At 35.4% G+C, this 18,502-nt stretch overlaps 1 protein-coding gene across 1 annotated transcript; it reads right to left on the bottom strand.

Annotated features, from left to right (window-relative positions):
* Positions 1–11,922: 11,922 nt before the first annotated feature.
* On the bottom strand, positions 11,923–13,122 carry LOC145956367 (GDSL esterase/lipase At5g45910-like). The gene is made up of 4 exons (XM_083071952.1): positions 12,885–13,122; positions 12,646–12,794; positions 12,441–12,531; positions 11,923–12,164 (listed from the first exon to the last, which is right to left on the bottom strand). The coding sequence occupies exons 1-4, from the start codon at positions 13,120–13,122 to the stop codon at positions 11,923–11,925; spliced, it is 720 nt and encodes a 239-aa protein (XP_082928078.1).
* Between the last annotated feature and the right edge of the window lie 5,380 nt (positions 13,123–18,502).

The raw sequence follows: 18,502 nt of genomic DNA, 5'->3' as shown, positions 1-18,502 counted from the left end.
ACCCACATCCAAGCTTCCACTAGTTCTAGTTGGTTAGCAAGATACTTCGTCTACTACCACTACTTGCACCTATGCTCGCACACGAGCGATGCCACCCAACCACTACTTCTTACATAAGCAAGAAGTATCAAAATAATTAAGCAATCATGAGATTAAGAAAGAGCAATCAAAAATAGCATCATCAAGTTATATCATGTCTAACAGACAAATCCTGAGAACACAATGCACATAAATAAATAACAACAACATAATCAATCATCACATTAGCACATCAATAAGCTTCACACTCAATGCATTCCATCATTCATCTATCGAACAAGCCTAGTAGACTCACAACTCACGGCCGATTGGATCGACCTGCTCTGATACCACTAAATGTGACACCCTTACTACCCCAACACATATATTGTAATAATGAAAACTTAACAAAAACAATTTTCAATTTCGGTAAAAGGGTTCACACGAGAATCTTCAAAATTGTTCTTCAATAACCACAACGATAAAAATGAAACGTGAGAGTTTACAAATGATTTTCAAAAATAATATTTACAATTCTAATTCCATATAACAATCTATGTCCTAAAGAAAATCCTCTGCCCCGATGTCACAATATCAGAGCATAACCACAACTCAACCGTTAGCATTCTAGATGTCACTCGTAGCCGGATCTTCCTCACCTAAAATATCCACAAATCGCACGGTGAGAAAAGAAAACATATATATATAGCACATAAGAAAACACAACATATTATCTCATTATAACTTATTCATAAATATTTCAACATATCGTATTTCAATCAATCATACATCGTCATCACGTCATAATTCTCAATCACACCAATCATGACAAATCTTGCACTTCACACTATGCCAAGGTCACGCTACCCATTTAACAATCTCAGGCCGTGCTCACCCCTGATATAACACTGTGCCAAGGTCACGTTATCCCTATCCCAGGGTTGTGCTCACCCTTGACATGTTAACAAAGGTCACGATACCCACGTAACAATCCAGAGCCGTGCTCACCCCTGATATAACACTGTGCCAAGGTTACGTTATCCCTATTCCAGGGCCGTGCTCACCCCTGACATGTTAACCAAGGTCACGATACTCATGTAACAACCCAGAGCCGTGCTCACCCCTGATATAACACTGTGCCAAGGTCACATTATCCCTAACCTAGGGCCGTGCTCACCCCTGACATGTTAACCAAGGTCACGATACTCATGTAACAATCTCGGGCCGTGCTCACCCCTGGTGATAGGTGTGAAGAACCACAATCACATCTCATTCACAATCACATCCACATCCACATCCACATCCACATCCACATCCACATACACATCCGCATCCACATCCACATCTCAATTCCACAATACACACACAATCCACACAAAATGGTGATTCACATACCCCTCAAGTAATTCATCATCTAGATCATCAAATAATATAACAATAACATTCATAAACTAATATAACAAACAACAGAATTATCAATTTAATATAATTTTAACGTAAACATTAAAATCCCCAATTGTTCCAAAACCTAACTCACAGGCACTTTTCTACAGTTTCGTTCTCCCTCTCAGATCATCTTTCTTACAAATTATTAGCATATCTATAATCCTCAACACATACAGAATCTAATGGGATCCTCAATTTCTCAAACAGAAATCATCCAATTTTTCACAACCTAACTTATAGGCACTTTTCTATAATTTCGTTCTCTCTCCCAGAGCATCATTTTTACAAGTTAAACATATATTCGTAATCCTAAATATATATAGAATCACATAAGATAATTAATTCTTCAAACAAAAATAATTATAAAATTATTCATAACCCTAAGGGCTCTTCCTCTACCCAATTCCCTCATGTAACTCTACATATAAATAATCTCATTTTCCCCCGTACCTGGATAAATAGGAACTCGGGCAGAACCTCCTCCTCTTTTTCCTTAAACAAGGATCGGAACTAAATCTGGGACAGAACCTCATCCTCTGAGTTCCTCTTGGTCTTCAGAGAGAAGAAGAGGAACGAAAGAGAGAACAGAAGAGAAGAGAGAGTGAGAATGAGAGGTGTGTAGAAATGAGAGGATTTGAGGCCTATTTATAGGATTTTTTGCCCGCCTACCACTACGGCCCGTTCCAAAATCGGAACGGCCCGTTCTTGGCCCTTCAAACCTACGCAAATTTTTGAACTGGAACGGCCCGTTCCAAAACCAGAATGGCCCGTTCCCAATCCCAGCAGAACGGCCCGTTCTCCCTCCGGAACGACCCGTTCTCCAAACCAGAACGGCCCGTCTCCCTCTGGAACGGCCCGTTCTCCAAACCGGAATGGCCCGTTCTCCCTCCAGAACGGCCCGTTCTGATTCTCAAATTTTGGGCCTTTAACTTATTCTAGAACGGCCAGTTTCACTTTTGAAACGGCCCGTTCTGGGCAACGAATTGGGCCTACGGCCCATTGAAAATTGGGCTGTTACAATACACGAAGAGTAGTCTAGGAGTACATGTCTGGTCACACCCTCAGCGCACTCTCACTAGAAGGATATACTTCCAGAGTCTCGTCGGGATAGCTAAGTCGCGCAAGATACATCCCATGCACACAATGGGCGAGACTGGAACTTCCAAACCGAGCTATCCCCAAGGACTAATTCCCAGAGCTTTTACACTAGGGGGCCTTCTCTGGCGATGTATTCCATATCGTACCCTTAAAACATTTATGCAAATGATGCATGTCAAACAAGACTCTATGCATTAACACATCATCATATTTCATGTAACATTTCGTTATTCTCGCTTCTCATATTTCATATTCACGTTTCGCATCATGGTTACGTAATTTTCGAAATTTCAAGGTATTCATAAGCATTTTAATTCACAATAACACTCACCCATTTGCAAAACCAATCCCACTACCCAGCATACAATCCCACACCCAGAGCAAGGTTTCTCACTCCCCTCTTACCTTGATAAACAGCGGTTGAAACTGAAGCAGGATCTCCTCCTCTGGGTTCCCCTTGGTCTCCAGAAAGTGTAGAAGAAAAAGGTCAAAAGTGAAAAAATTCATTTTTTAGAGTGCCGGAACGCATTTATAGGCATCAGGATTTGGCCATAACGGTCCGTTCTGAATCTAGAACGGCCCGTTCTGGGCACATAGAACATGTACAAAAGCCTCTCCCAGAATGGCCCATTCCAAAACCAGAACGGCCCGTTCTGAGTCAATACTTTGGTCTTTAAAACGACATCCAGAAAGGCCCGTTTCCAAAGCGGAACGGCCCGTTCTCATACTAACGTATGATCATCGCAGTCCAAACTACATGGAAACACGCAAGGGTAAGCTAGAGACAATAAACAACTGATAAATATGAAATATGAAACACAACTATATAATCATCTTCACATCCGACACAAAAGATAAACAACACATATATTATACATCTTAACATCATTTCAACTTGATTCCACGTATCAACGATGTATCAACACCTCAACGCAACTACTGTACAACCATTGGAATAGTTATCATATTCATCATAACAACAACCAACACATGTGTTACACACCTCTCAACAACACATGTTTAAAACAACTTACAACACAGGTAATCTTGCGACAGTAGCATCATCATCAACTTGTATACAATTAAGAAACTTACAACATAACAACACTATTGTCATCCTCAACAGGATCAACATACAACATAATCACAGCTTAACAACATAACAACATAGATACAACTCTTATCATTTACAAATCAACTCATCAACAACTTATGCGTCGTCAGGCATTTCAAATCGGATCTCCAACAACTGAGGTTGGGCAGTCTAGGTGGCATAAACCCTACCGAATCCAGCGTTTGACCTATGTCACCAGGTCAGGTATAGAACACCATTAGGAACTTCGAAGAAAACTAGGTATAGACAACAATAGGCAATTTCTCAGGTGTGCCACTTAGACTCGGAGGTCTAGTACTACTGTCAGGACAGATAGGTTTGGGTATGAGCCTACCACGGCTTTGGCTAGCATCACCAATCCATATATGGAGTTAGCCCACCCACTGTCCTCCAAGTACCACGCACCCTACAGTACCTAGTCAAAGACTACATCTCTAACTAGATACCTTACTCAAATTGGTCATTCAACCATGACATGGATCGACTACTTCCATGTCGCCCACACAGTACTAAGGGATTCAACTTTAAAACAACTTTCAACTTATCTCCTTAGTACTATGTATCTCAACATAGGACATATATCTTCCCCATATGTCCCCAACTTTTCAACTTTACAACAATAGACACCATAACAACTTTACAATAATAAACATCTGGCCGCTTGTAACCAGTATAGCTCGGCCTGACCCCTATACCGTGGTCGCTTTGTACACGTGTGCCTCGACCTTGCCACACACGGAATCATCTATGTCCTAGAGGAGAACAACACAACGTCCACTCCAAGGGACAACTTCCCAAGGAGGGTTTTTCAACAAATTGGGCTCTCAGAGCACCACAACTATCTCAATCCACACAATGGGATGAGCAACTTTGAAAACATCTCCCCTAGTCCTAGTGATCAACAACTAATCATCACAGCTTAATCAACTTAACAACTTAAACAACATACAACTTTTCAACTCATCATCTCAATCAACATTCAACTTGAACAACATAGTTTATCAACACAACAACTCATAAACATTCTTTAACAACACATTTTAACAACACAACATCTCATTTCAACTTTAAACAACACATTCAACTCAACAACTTATTAGCTCAACTCATAATTTACAACTCAATCATAATAAAATAATATCTTTTCAACACATGGCACAACATACAACTTTATAGCAACATATAACTCTTCTCTAACAATTTAACAACATGGTCTACTAATAAATTTTGTATAAATCTCAACACGTCTACACATTTCACATCATGCTTCTCACAACTCACAACATTATCATTTCATCATATTCTACAACATATAAATAATCCACACATAAATATAGAAACTTTAGCAATATACCATGTATTCAACGCATTTTCTATTTGGCACAACTACTCATTTAGATTACAACACTATACTCAACATGCATCTCTTCATTTCACTTTCTGCTCATCATATATCTCAATGTAATTATATAACTCCATATGAGTTCCTAAACTCACATACAACCAAACAACATACAATCTAGCTTCCCTTACTTGAAGATTGGCTCAGAATAGCCAAGAACTGAGAAAAAGTGGAATTTCCTTTCCAAAGCTCAACCCGGGACTTCAATCCACCCAAAGCAAGCTTCCTATTCCAGAGTCCTTCTCTTTAAAACTTCTCTCTAAAAATCTTTCCTTCTCATCAACTGCACAACCTCTATTTATAGAAATTTGAAGTGGCCAGAACGACCCGTTTCAAAATTAGAACGACCCGTTCTGGGCTCCTTCATCATGTGTAAAATTCACATCCAGAACGGCCCATTCTGAAATCGAAACGGCCCGTTCTGGCACGTCTAGAATGGCCCGTTCCAGTCCAAGATTCACAGGCCTATTTAGTAGTTTGGAACGGCCTGTTCCAGTTTAGGAATGACCCATTCTAGGCTACTAAATCACCCTTACTTTAGTAGTTTGGAATGGCCCGTTCCAGTTTGGGAACGCCCCGTTCCAGTCCACTAACTACGTTACAATACCCTCCAACAAATAGGAATTTTTGTCCCCGAAAATAGACTTACTTGGAAATAAAGAAGGATACTACTCTCTACACTGCTGTTCAATTTTCCCAAGTAGCCTTACCAGTAGCTGCATCGCAAAGAACCTTTACCAATCTAGTTGACTTGCCCTTCAACTCCTTCAACTTGTAATGAATCACAGCTACCGGTCTCTTCTCATAATTCAGGTTCTCTTTGACCTGAATCTCACCCATCTAAACTAAATGACTCGGGTCATGGACATACTTCCTCAACTGTGAAACGTGAAACACATGTTCCCCCTCAGCAACCTCCAAAGCCTTTTTCCTTTTATCAGCGTATGACTTCTGTCTACTCTGGGCAGTCTTCATACTCTTTAGAATCAACTTTACTTTCTTAGTAGTCTGTAGGACTAACTCCAGTCCCATAACCACTGATTCACTATCTTGTTACCAACACAAAGGAGTCCTACACCTCTTACCATACAGGGCTTCAAACGGTACCATCCCGATACTAGCATGAAAGCTATTGTTATACATGAACTCTACCAGTAGTAAGACTTCCTCCCAACTCTCCAATTGGTCTAGCACACAAGCTCTCAGCAAAATCTCCAAGGACTGAATTGTCCTCTCTGATTGACCATCCGTCTGTGGATGATAAGCAGAACTCAACCTCAACCTGCCTAAGGCTTGGTGTAAACTCTGCCAAAATCTAGAAGTGAACCTTGGATCCCCATCTGAAATAATACTAGAAGGCACCCCGTGCAACTGTACTATTTTCTTCACATACAACTATGTTAACTTCTCCAAGGACCACTTGATATTGACAGGCAAGAAAAGTGCACACTTGGTCAATCTGTCAACCACAACTCAAATAGCATCACTATTCCTTCTAATCAAGCAAGTACTTCAGACTCTTGTAATCACCAATGACATTAAATCCTGCACTATGAAAATAGTGCATCCATACCTTTAAGGAAAAAACAACTATTGCCAACTCTAAGTCATGAGTAGGGTAATTCCTCTCATGATTCTTCAATTGCCTTAAAGCATATGTAACTGTTCTCTTATTCTACATCAACACACACCCCAACCCTTGGTGAGAAACATCACAACACACTTCAAATGACTTACTAGGATTAGGCAACACCAACATAGGAGAAGTAGTTAATCTTTCTCTTCAACTTTTCCACCTAACATTTCAATTCAACTAACTCTGTTGGGGCCATCCTAAAAGGAGCAACCAACAATGGCCCTACACCAGGGACCAGATCAATGCTAATCTCAATCTCCCTAGTAGGAGGTAACCCAGACACCTCATCCAAAAACACCTTTGGGAATTCCCTCACAACTCCTGCCCATTGATCACCTTCTCAGTTTCCACACTCACAACAACAAGCAGAATACAACACTTTGTTCCATCTCTCAACATCACTTCAGCTTGGCTAGCTGAAATCAATAATTCATCCTCCCCCTAAGGGAAAAACCAACTCCCTATTGGCACAATCTATAAGAATGTGATTAGCAAATAACCAATCCATACCTAAGATTATGTCAATATCCACTAAAGGCAAACAGATCAAGTGCCAAGTGCTCGAACCTCATGGCGTACTCGGTCACCAACATTCCACCCTGCTGTAATCTCATAAACTATGCCTCCCGAGCATGCCTGACACACTCTGGGAAGTACTTCTCGAGGAAGGCTCTCTTGAAACACACCCAGTACACAACCACTCCACGGTCAATCAGCATCTGACTAGTACCTCTCCACCAATACTCTACCTCCCCTGTTAACATATACACTACATAGGCGAGCTTTCGCTCCCCTGAACAACCTAGAATTTAGAATATCTTCCCCAACTCGCAAATCCAGTGGTCAACCACCTTTGGATCTGCATCACCTCTATACTAACGAGGACTACACTTCCTGAACTCATCCAAGTCCTGACTCTCCTGTGACCCAACTAGTCTTGCTACACTAGCTGCAGCTCTCTCAGCATCCATCCTAGCAAAGTAGGCATTCTGCTGTTGCATAGCCATAGCCATCATCTCCGTGGCATGGGCTATCTGCTAATTTTCTCTAATCATCTTCACATCCGACACGAAAGATAAACAAAACATATATTATACATCTTAACATCATTTCAACTTGATTCCACATATCAACGTTGTATCAACACCTCAACGCAACTATTGTACAACCATTGGAATAGTTATCATATTCATCATAACAACAACCAAATCATGTGTTACACACCTCTCAACAACACATGTTTAAAACAATTTACAACACAGGTAATCTAGTGACACTAGCATCATCATCAACTTGTATACAATTAAGCAACTTACAACATAACAGCACTATCATCATTCTCAACAGGATCAACATACAACACAATCACAGCTTAACAACATAAAACATAGATACAACTCTTATCAACAACAAATCAACTCAACAACTTATGCGTCGTCAGGAATTTCAACTCAGAGATCTCCAACAACTGAGGTTGAGCAGTCTAGGTGGCATAAACCCTACCAAATCCAGCATTTGACCTATCTCAACTAGTTCAGGTATAGAACATCATTAGGAACTCTAAAGAAAATCAGGTATAGATAACAATAGGTGATTGCTCAAGTGTGCCACTTAGACTCGGAGGTCCAGTACTACTGTCAGGACAGAAGGGTTTGGGTATGAGCCTACCACGACCTTGGCTAGCATCACCAATCCACATATAGAGTTAGCCCACCTACTGTCCTCCAAGTACCACGCACCCTCCAGTACCTAGTCAAAGACTACATATCTAACTAGATACCTTACTCAAATTGGTCATTCAACCATGACATGGATCGACTACTTCCATGTCGCCCACACAATACTAAGGGATTCAACTTTAAAACAACTTTCAACTTATCTCCTTAGTATTATGTATCTCAACATAAGACATATATCTTCACCATATGTCCCCAACTTTTCAATCTTACAACAATAGACACCATAAAAACTTTACAACCATAAACATCTGGCCGCTTGTAATCGGTATAGCTCGGCCTGGCCCCTATACCGTTGTCGCTTTGTACACGTGTGCCTCGACCTTTCCCACACACGGGATCAACTAATTCCTAGAGGAGAACAACACAACGTCCACTCCAAGGGACAACTTTCCAAGGAGGGTTTTTCAACAAATTGGGCTCTTAGAGCACCACAACTATCTCAATCCACACAATGGGATGAATAACTTCGAAAACATCTGCCTTAGTCCTAGTGATCAACAACTAATCATCACAGCTTAATCAGCTTAACAACTTAAACAACATACAACTTTTCAACTCATCATCTCAATCAACATTCAACTTGAACAACATAGTTTATCAGCACAGCCACTCATCAACATTCTTTAACAACACATTTTAACAACACAACATCTCATTTCAACTTTAAACAACACAATCAACTCAACAACTTATTAGCTCAACTCATAATTTACAACTCAATCATCATAAAATAATATCTTTTCAACACATGGCACAACATACAACTTTATAGGAACATACAACTCTTCTCTAACAACTTAACAACATGGTCTACTAATAAATTTTGTATAAATCTCAACATGTCTAGACATTTCACATCATGCTTCTCACAACTCAAAACATTATCATTTCATCATATTCTACAACATATAAATAATCCACACATAAATATAGCAACTTTAGCAACATACCATGTATTCAACGCATTTTCTATTTGGAACAACTACTCATTTAGTTTACAACACTATACTCAACATGCATCTCTTCATTTCAATTTCTACTAATCATACATCTCAATGTAATTATACAACTCCATATGAGTTCCTAAACTCACATACAACCAAACAACATAGAATCTAGCTTCCCTTACCTGAAGATTGGCTTCGAATAGCCAAGAACTGAGAAGAAGTGGAATTTCCTTTCCGAAGCTCAACCCGGGACTTCAATCCACCCAATGCAAGCTTCCTAGTCCAGAGTCCTTCTTTCTAAAACTTCTCTCTAAAAATATCTCCTTCTCCTCAACTGCCCAACCTCTATTTATAGAAATCTGAAGTGGCCAGAACGGCCCGTTTCAAAATCATAACGGCCCATTCTGGGCTCCTTCATCATGTGTAAAATTCACATGTAGAACGGCCCGTTCTGAAATCGAAACAACTCGTTCTGGCACGTCTAGAATAGCCTGTTCCAGTCCAAGATTCACAGGCCTATTTAATAGTTTGGAACGGCTCGTTCTAGTTTGGGAACGACCCGTTCTGGGCTACTAAATCACCATTATTTTAGTAGTTTGGAACGGCCCGTTCCAATCTGGGAACGCCCTGTTCCAGTCTACTAACTACATTAAGAAGGTGAACCGACATTTCTAGTTGAATTGGATTAACTTTGTTGAATAAAAACATTTATTTTCTATTTTACTTGTATTTCGTTATTTTAGTATAAATTGTTTATATTAGTTTGAAAAATATTAGATCATTATAATGTTTTATTTTTCATGTGCATAAGTTAATAAAATTTCAATTACACATAATTGGAAGATAATAAAGTTTTAATGCATTGCCATCTAAAAATAAAAATACATTGAAATAAAAAAATAATATTAAAAGCAATTGCAGTGATAATTCTTTCAATATGATAACACTGCTAACATTTTATCATGGCTTACTCAATATCTTGTAATGATTTTGTTTTTAAAATTAGTTGAAGACATCAATCAACATAAGCATTCTATAATTTCCTCTGCAAGTTGTCCTGGACAAAGAGAATTAATGATTTAATTCAAAGGTATAATCATATAATATAAAATTAACGAAATACAAAAAAATATTTATGTCGCACTATTGTCATGTATAAGTTTAATATCACCTTAACTAACAAGTACAATCGTACTATCTATATACAGGGTGTCAATAATGGATTTCTTCTGTAACTTGGATAGTTATAGATCCAATGTAAGGATGGACTTTGTTTTTTATTTCTTCAAGTCCTCCAATGTAATGCATTCCTCTACTTATAATAATCTTGGAGCATCCTATTTAAGTGTAATTTTGTTGAGTATTGTAATTTGTATATCATAATATAATACGACAAGTAGAAAATTCATGTGTAACATAATAAAAGAAACAAAGTATTAGCTTGAGTTGCGAGATATGTGAAATGCACAAACGATTTCTTGTAATATTTATAGGTGAATAAACTTTATTTTTTTCTCTGAAGCAATTCCCATGAGAGATTTTCAACATTGATACATCATAATAGAAAATACAGGTGGTAGTTAGAGACATGCCATTGGTGTCAAATTGTTAAAAATTTAAAAAAATAATTACAAGTTGAAAATGCAAATGGCGCTTACGTTTTTGTTACGTGATAATCATTGACGTCTCATCAGGGATAAAAAAATTAAAAATTAAATTTAAAAGAAAATGTGTATGACATTTGCAATTTCAACACATTAATGCTTACATGGAGTGTGGAAAAGGCAAGTTCCATTTGGGTTTTTAGTTTACCAAATGGGACCTTTGTTTTCTATGAGGATGTCCTTCAACATTAATAATTCATTAGCCAAAATAAAACACAAAAAAGATCTATGTGTCATGAAAAATGCAAGGTCCAGTGTTGACTGTCCCACTTTTGTAATTTATTTCAAAACATGCTAACTAGGAAAATTGTCAACATCATTTAGTTTAACTCATCCCATTTATAAAATAACAATTTTTGTAAACTACCATTTAGTGGAACTTGATATCAAGAACAAAATGATTCATTAGAAATACAGTTGCAATTGAATGAGTTGATATTTTGAGATGATATCATTAAATAAAATAAAATTAGTTGAGATCGGCAACATTTTTTTTTGCATATTCTTGAAACTTGATGGATTGGTTAATTTGGAATTAAAAATATTTAAAAATTAACATTAATCACCATGGTTAAAGATAATAATATATGGTATCATGGTTCAAATTTTTATACTTTTTATAAAAATAGAATTGATTTCATGGAGGGAGATGAAAGTTAAGAAAAAAATATTAATTAGGAACAACCTTTCCATAAAGAATTAGGAGTACAACTAGTATAGCAAGGACAACACAAGATCCCCATTCAAGTTATATGGTTTGATATGGGTTTTTATGTACAAAAACTTGTAAAAGAAACATAAATCCTAATTTTGAATTGATCAAAATAAGTAAAGCCTCCCTTAATTCTTATGTCAATTTTAAGCTATCTTGAAAGCAGGAGATTTAAGAGAAGGAGATGCAAAAGGACCTTCCACTATTCCCTTTGCTATTAGCCTATAAGCTGCTTCAGTTAAGTGTGCTCCATCCCAATTTATATGTTTTGAAGGGTCAGAGCAAACCGTTGAAGCAAGGCTTCCGCAAAATATATGTACATTAACATTGTATGGTTCACCTTTACCACAACATGCTTTAAAAGTGTCAATCTTACCAAAAGAAAACCCTGCATCATTAATGTACATAAGTAAAGCATAAGAAAAAAACAAGTCATAATAAAATTGCTTATCCAATATAAGAAATTAAAAACACAAGGTACCATATTGTTGTGGTGCTTCAAATAAACGTTTGGCATCACCATAATAATCAAAATATATTATGTTAACATGGTTGTTGTTTTGTCTTAGTGTGTCTAGTGCTTGATTGAGTCTCCAATTATAGTATTTAATGAAAACATTATAAGCCGCTAAGCACCCAAATTGATCATAGTCATCTTTGTTACCACTATTCACTACTGTTAAGACAGCAGTATTACACCCAATTGGGAAGTTCCCTGGCACCACTATCTCCATTGCTCCTTCTTTAATTAATTCCTGATAAATAAATAGAAACAAAATTGAATTTATAACCGATCTAGAGCTACCAAATCATATTTCTAATCAAAATATAAAGTCCATATTTCAATGCTTAAATTTGATATGACATACAGTGGTGACATTGATTATTGCTTCAACAATTAGTGGAACTATTTCACGAAGTTCTGTAATATTTTTGTTTGATGAGATAAGTGCATTGATATCATTTCCACCTATTTCTCCCACGAGAAACAATGAATTTTTGAAGTAGTTATCACACTCTGTCATAAAACGGAATAACATTTGTAAGCCATATTTGGAAAACAATCATGTATATAGAAAAAACATTACTAAAGGAATTTTGGTAAAACCTTGTTTATTTTTGCAAAGGGAAGGTTTTAGCTTCTTAAACCAATCAAGTTGAACACTCAACGAGATATTCGTCGATGGTGGAATGAGTCTTTTTTGAATGAAATAGTCCATATCAAGTCCAGTTGCACCAGCAAATGCAAAATTTACTCCTTGCCGAATGTCTTGGCCTTTGCTGAGATTGAGATATGCTGGCAACATTGGCAAGCCATATGCCTCAGCTACAATTGAAACAACCATAGGTTAGTATTTTTTTCAACCACCAGTACATTATTCATGTTCCCTTCCTATCAAGGAAATTTGATTAAGCTATGTAAACAACTAATGGCATGTACCTATAAAGTCTATGATCAATCGTCCATTTGACACACGTCCGGACGGATTTTGAAATATGTTGAGCCGTAAGGACTGTTGTCATCCATAGATGGGTAGCAAGCAGCAGCATTTCCGGTGTCACTTATAGAATCACCAAAATTGAATATAGCTTCATACGGGAGAGGATTGGCATTTGAAATAACATTTCCAAGAAAACCACATGTAAAGGTGATGCAAAAGATAATGACTATCTTCATGATGTTACTATAACCCAAGAAAGGTTTAAAGGACATTTGTGTGTGATGATGGGTACAAGAATATCAATTAGAATTAAGCATTATATATTGTCACATAAACCACCATTTTGTCTCGCAATGTTACTGTCATTTTAATTTGACATCGCTTAACTATTTTGTTTCTTAAAAAAGAGAGTTGCAAGTTGTATTCTCATACATTTAACTAATACATATACATCCTTGAATATAGGTTTGTTACTCCTTAACATTACTTGTTGTGTTGTTATTTTAGTCATTCTATGATAATATGGTTCTTTCCTTTGACTTCTCTTAACAAGATTCATCAACAACGATTAAAGGCTGTAACGATTTTCTTATATGCTTGAACCAAACTGTCTTTATTTCTCAACAAATTATTTTCCTCATCGTTATAAGTCTATTGTGGATAAAAAAATTATTACATAAATTACTCAACTTAAATTGTTTCAACATAATTTTCTTTTTTTAAAAAATAACATCTGAAAGAAGTAGGATACAAATATTTAACAATTGAATGGATATAGATAAGTTGGAAAATAATTATATTTTTATTTGTAAAATGAATGCTTCATTTAGAAACTTTACAAAGTTATATTAAGCATGCGAAAATAGTCTTCTATTTGACATTTAATTAATGTCAAACTTAAATATTTTATATTATTTTTTTAATCCAAACCTTTAACTATTTCTATCAACAAAGATCATAAAGTTGATTAACTTTTTCCCTCCTTAATTATTGAGTAGGGAATTAAATGCATATATCAACGTAAAACTCATATAAACTATTATTATGGTTTAAATATGTTTGTTGTCCCTATATCATACTATTATTTAATTTAATTTTGGTATTGTAAATTTTTCTTTTTCTTTTGATGACTCTTATTTTATTTTACTATTTATGATATATCTATTATTTTTCATTTAACAGCCTTTTATATTTTGTTCATTTAGAATTAGTCCCTTTGAAAAAAAAATTGATAGTGACTAAGCAAATTGATTATATATTTAAAGGATAACGAGGAAAGAACTGAGAATATTATTACAACTAAAACCAAACAAGAAGGACGCAAATATAGAAAAAATAATAATATTAAAGTTACCATAAGTATGTTTAAGTATATCTTTATTTGAGTAGTTGAAACGGTTATATTAAAATATTTGTCGGAAGTGATACATCAAAGACATTGTTGCGGGTTGCATCAATTGTCCCGTGGCGGAGGCTAGGTGGGCCAAGTCACTATTGAATCATGGCACTTGGGCTGCTGCGCTCTTAAGTAAAAAAAGTTGCGCCGTGACTATCAGCTATAGCTTTTGGCCTAGAGGTAAGTGCTCGATCTAACAAGTGGTATCAAGAGCAGGTTTCTTGTAGAAGGCTTAAAAGCTTCAAGAATTGAAATAGCCTCATCAAATTTTTTATTTCCCGAAGGAAACTCCATTAATAGACCTCCAATATTCAATGGTGAAGGGTATCATTATTGGAAATCTAGGATGCAAATTTTTATAGAAGCCATAGATTTAAACATATGGAATTCTATTGAAAATGGTCCTTTCATTCCCACTATTGTAGTAGGTCATGAAATAAAAGATTTACCCAAAGATCAATGGAGTAATGATGATAGAAGAAAAGTTCAATACAATTTGAAAGCCAAAAATATAATTACTTCTGCTTTAGGAATTGATGAATATTTTAGAATTTCAAATTGTAAAAGTGCTAAAGAAATGTGGGATACACTTGAAGTAACACATGAAGGCACTAATGATGTGAAAAGATCTAGGATAAACACTCTCACTCATGAAAATGAATTATTTAGAATGAATCAAAATGAAAGCATACAATACATGCAAAAGAGATTTACACATATAATTAATCATCTTGCATCTCTAGGAATGCAATCGACCGGGACATTTGAGATTAGAATGTCTAATCCTTAAAAGAAAAATGGAAAAATCCAACAAGAAAAGCTTCAAAGAAATGAAAGGGAAGAAAGCTTATATCACATGGGAAGAAAATGACATGGATTCTACAAGTGACTCTAAAAATGAAGTTGTGAATTTGGGACTTATGGGCAAAGATTACGAAAGCGAAGAAGAGGTAACATCTTCTAACACTGATATCTCAATTTCATTTGATGAACTACAAGATGCATTCAATGATCTGCATAAAGAATCCTTTAAACTTGCAAAATTAGTATCAACCTATAAGAAAACAATTTCAAATATGGAAAAGGAAATTACTAAATTAAATGAAGAATTAGATAGTCTTAAATCAGAAGTTAAAATGCTAAATTCTTAGAATGGAAATCATAGCTCTACAAGTAACTTGGAAATTACAAACATTACACATCCATGTACATCATGTCATGAATTTAAAGAATAAGTTAACAACTTAAGGAGTACTCTTTCAAAATTTACCATTGGTAGAAATAATTTAGATATACTGTTAGGAAAACAAAGATGTGGTGTTGATAAAAAAGGATTAGGATACAATCCACAAAAACAACAAAAGAAATACAAAAATTTCTTTGTTCCTACACAAGTTACTAGTTCTCCATTAACAACATGCTTTTATTGTAGAAAGAAAGGTCATAATTCTTCAACTTGCTATATTAGAAAGAATTTTAACAATCTCAAGAATATGGTTTGGATTCCTAAAGGTTATTCTGTTATTACTAACATTAAGGACCCAAAGAAAACTTGGGTACCAAAATCAATTCATTCTTTGTCTTGAAGGATTCCAAAGACCAAACTTGGTACCTTGATAGTAGATGTTCCAAGAACATGATAGGAGATACTTCAAAATTCATTGACAATACTCCTAAGAAAAGTGGACATGTAACCTATGGAGACAACAACAAAGAAAAAAATACTTAGCATTGGAAGAATTGAAAGTTTTGAAAACACTCATTTTCATGAGAAAACTCAAAAGTACAAAGAAGATTAAGGAATGGAGGATTCTATAATTCAAGAGAATCAAACAAACATGATTCCTCAAAGAGAGTTGAGAATCTCAAGAAATCATCCTCTTGAAAATATCATTGGAGACATATCAAAAGAGGTAACTACTAAATACTATCTCAAAGAAGCATGCAATAATTTGGTTTTTGTTTCTAAAATAGAATTTAAAAATCATTGATGAAGCCTTAAATGATGAACATTGGATAAAATCTATGCAAGAAGAGTTAAATCAATTTGAGAGAAATCAAGCATGGAAACTAGTCCCTAGACCATATAATCATCCAATTATTGGAACCAAATGGGTATTTAGAAATAAATTAAATGAACATGGTATGATTATGAAGAAACATATGAACTTGTAGCAAGACTATAAACCATTAAAATGTTAATAGCCTATGCATCTATAATGAATTTCAAACTATATTACATGGATGTCAAAAAGTGCATTTCTAAATGATTTTATTCAAGAAGAAGTATATGTTGAACAACCATCTAGATTTGAAATCTCATAATTTCCAAATCATGTCTTTAAGTTGAAAAAGGTTATATTTGGATTAAAAAAAGCTCCTAGGGCATGGTATGAAAGACTTAGTAAATTTCTTTTGGAAAAAGAATTTACAAAAGGAAAGGTTGATACAGCATTAATTTATCAAAAGAAAAATGAATGATATTCTTAAAGTGCAAATTTATGTTGATGATTTATTTTTGGAAGTACTAATGATCACTTGTGCAAAGAGTTTTCTAATGATATGCAAAGTGACTTTGAAATGTCCATGATGGGCTAGTTAAATTTTTCCTTGGACTTCAATCTGGCTTGATCTTTACCTTTGGATTATTTTGTTATTATATTCTTTTTGATGTTGCCAAAGGGGGAGAGTAAGGATAAGGATCACAAAAGGAAAAATACAACACTTATCTTAATCCTCTACTTGACTTTTTGATGTTGCCAAAGGGGGAGAGATAAGACATAACTCAAGATACAATTGTCTATAAATACCTATAATTTTTCAGAGAAAAGTGACGAACTCTATTGTGAAAATCATTTACAAAAACTACTTGGCCAAAAATCATTTGCAAACAATTATCTAAAGAGTTCATCAAGTTCATAGAAAGTGTAATATCTACTCTTTAAAGAGAGTCATTCTGTAATACCCTGTTGATCTGTTGATCTGTAAAGGAGAAAGGGTTTTTCTCCTTGTTGGTGTTTGAATCTCAACACAAGGAAAGGGAGTTCCGAGGTATTGGAGGATTCAATTCTTGTAAGGTTTACAAGAGTAGTGGAAATCTCACGTGGGAGACTTGAGGACTGGATGTAGGCAGGATTGGCCGAACCAGTATAAAATCAAGTTTGCAATTCTTCTTTCCCTACACTTTTAATTTCTTGTTATTAATTATAATTGTGTAGTTTGCATCATCATTCATTCCTTCAAATTTGTCTAAGGAAATAAATTGATAAAGAAGTAATTGAAAAAAATTTTATAAGAGGAAATTTAGTAAACTTAATTCACCCCCCTCTTAAGTTAATTGAGGCTAAGGGACTAATAATTGGTATCAGAGCCAAGGTCATGAGTTCGATAACCAGCGGGGCAATTGCTGAGGGGGAGATTGTTGCGGGTTGCATAATTGTCCTGTGGCGGAGGCTAGGTGGGCCAAGTCACTATCGAATCATGGCGCTTGGGCTGCTGCGCTCTTAAGTAAAAAAAGTTGCGCCCTGACTATTAGCTATAACTTTTGGCCTAGTGGTAAGCACTCGATCCAACAGACATCAAAGTTAATTTTATTATGCACACATCAAACTCAATTTATTGAAATACTTATACTCTTAAAATTACTATATTAAAACTAAAAAAAAATATTTAAAAAATGAAATAATATAAATGAGGTATATGTCATATTCTTATAAAAAAACAATATATATTTAACTATCGAAACAATTTATATGCAACTTCAGCTTTAAATATCTTGTGTACTTATATTATTATTTTAAATTATAAATAAAGTTCTACTTTTGATAATTTGTGTATAATAAAAGTTATATTAAAATACAAAATAAATAATTTATACAATAATTGCGA

Source organism: Cajanus cajan, chromosome 3, assembly GCF_000230855.2.
Source record: "Cajanus cajan strain Asha chromosome 3, NIPB_CcT2T_4, whole genome shotgun sequence".
Lineage (NCBI taxonomy): Eukaryota > Viridiplantae > Streptophyta > Magnoliopsida > Fabales > Fabaceae > Cajanus > Cajanus cajan.
The sequence above is the reverse complement of the archived record's forward strand: the minus strand, read 5'-3'. Positions and strand labels throughout refer to the sequence as shown.

Excerpts from the sequence above, each read along its gene's own strand:
- LOC145956367 (XM_083071952.1), bottom strand. The coding sequence starts at position 13,122 with ATGGTTGTTTCAATTGTAGCTGAGGCATATGGCTTGCCAATGTTGCCA. Across the intron at positions 12,532-12,645 it reads CAATAATCAATGTCACCACT|GAATTAATTAAAGAAGGAGC; the intron begins GTATGTCATATC and ends TTTATTTATCAG. Across the intron at positions 12,165-12,440 it reads CTTAACAGTAGTGAATAGTG|GGTTTTCTTTTGGTAAGATT; the intron begins GTAACAAAGATG and ends TTAATGATGCAG.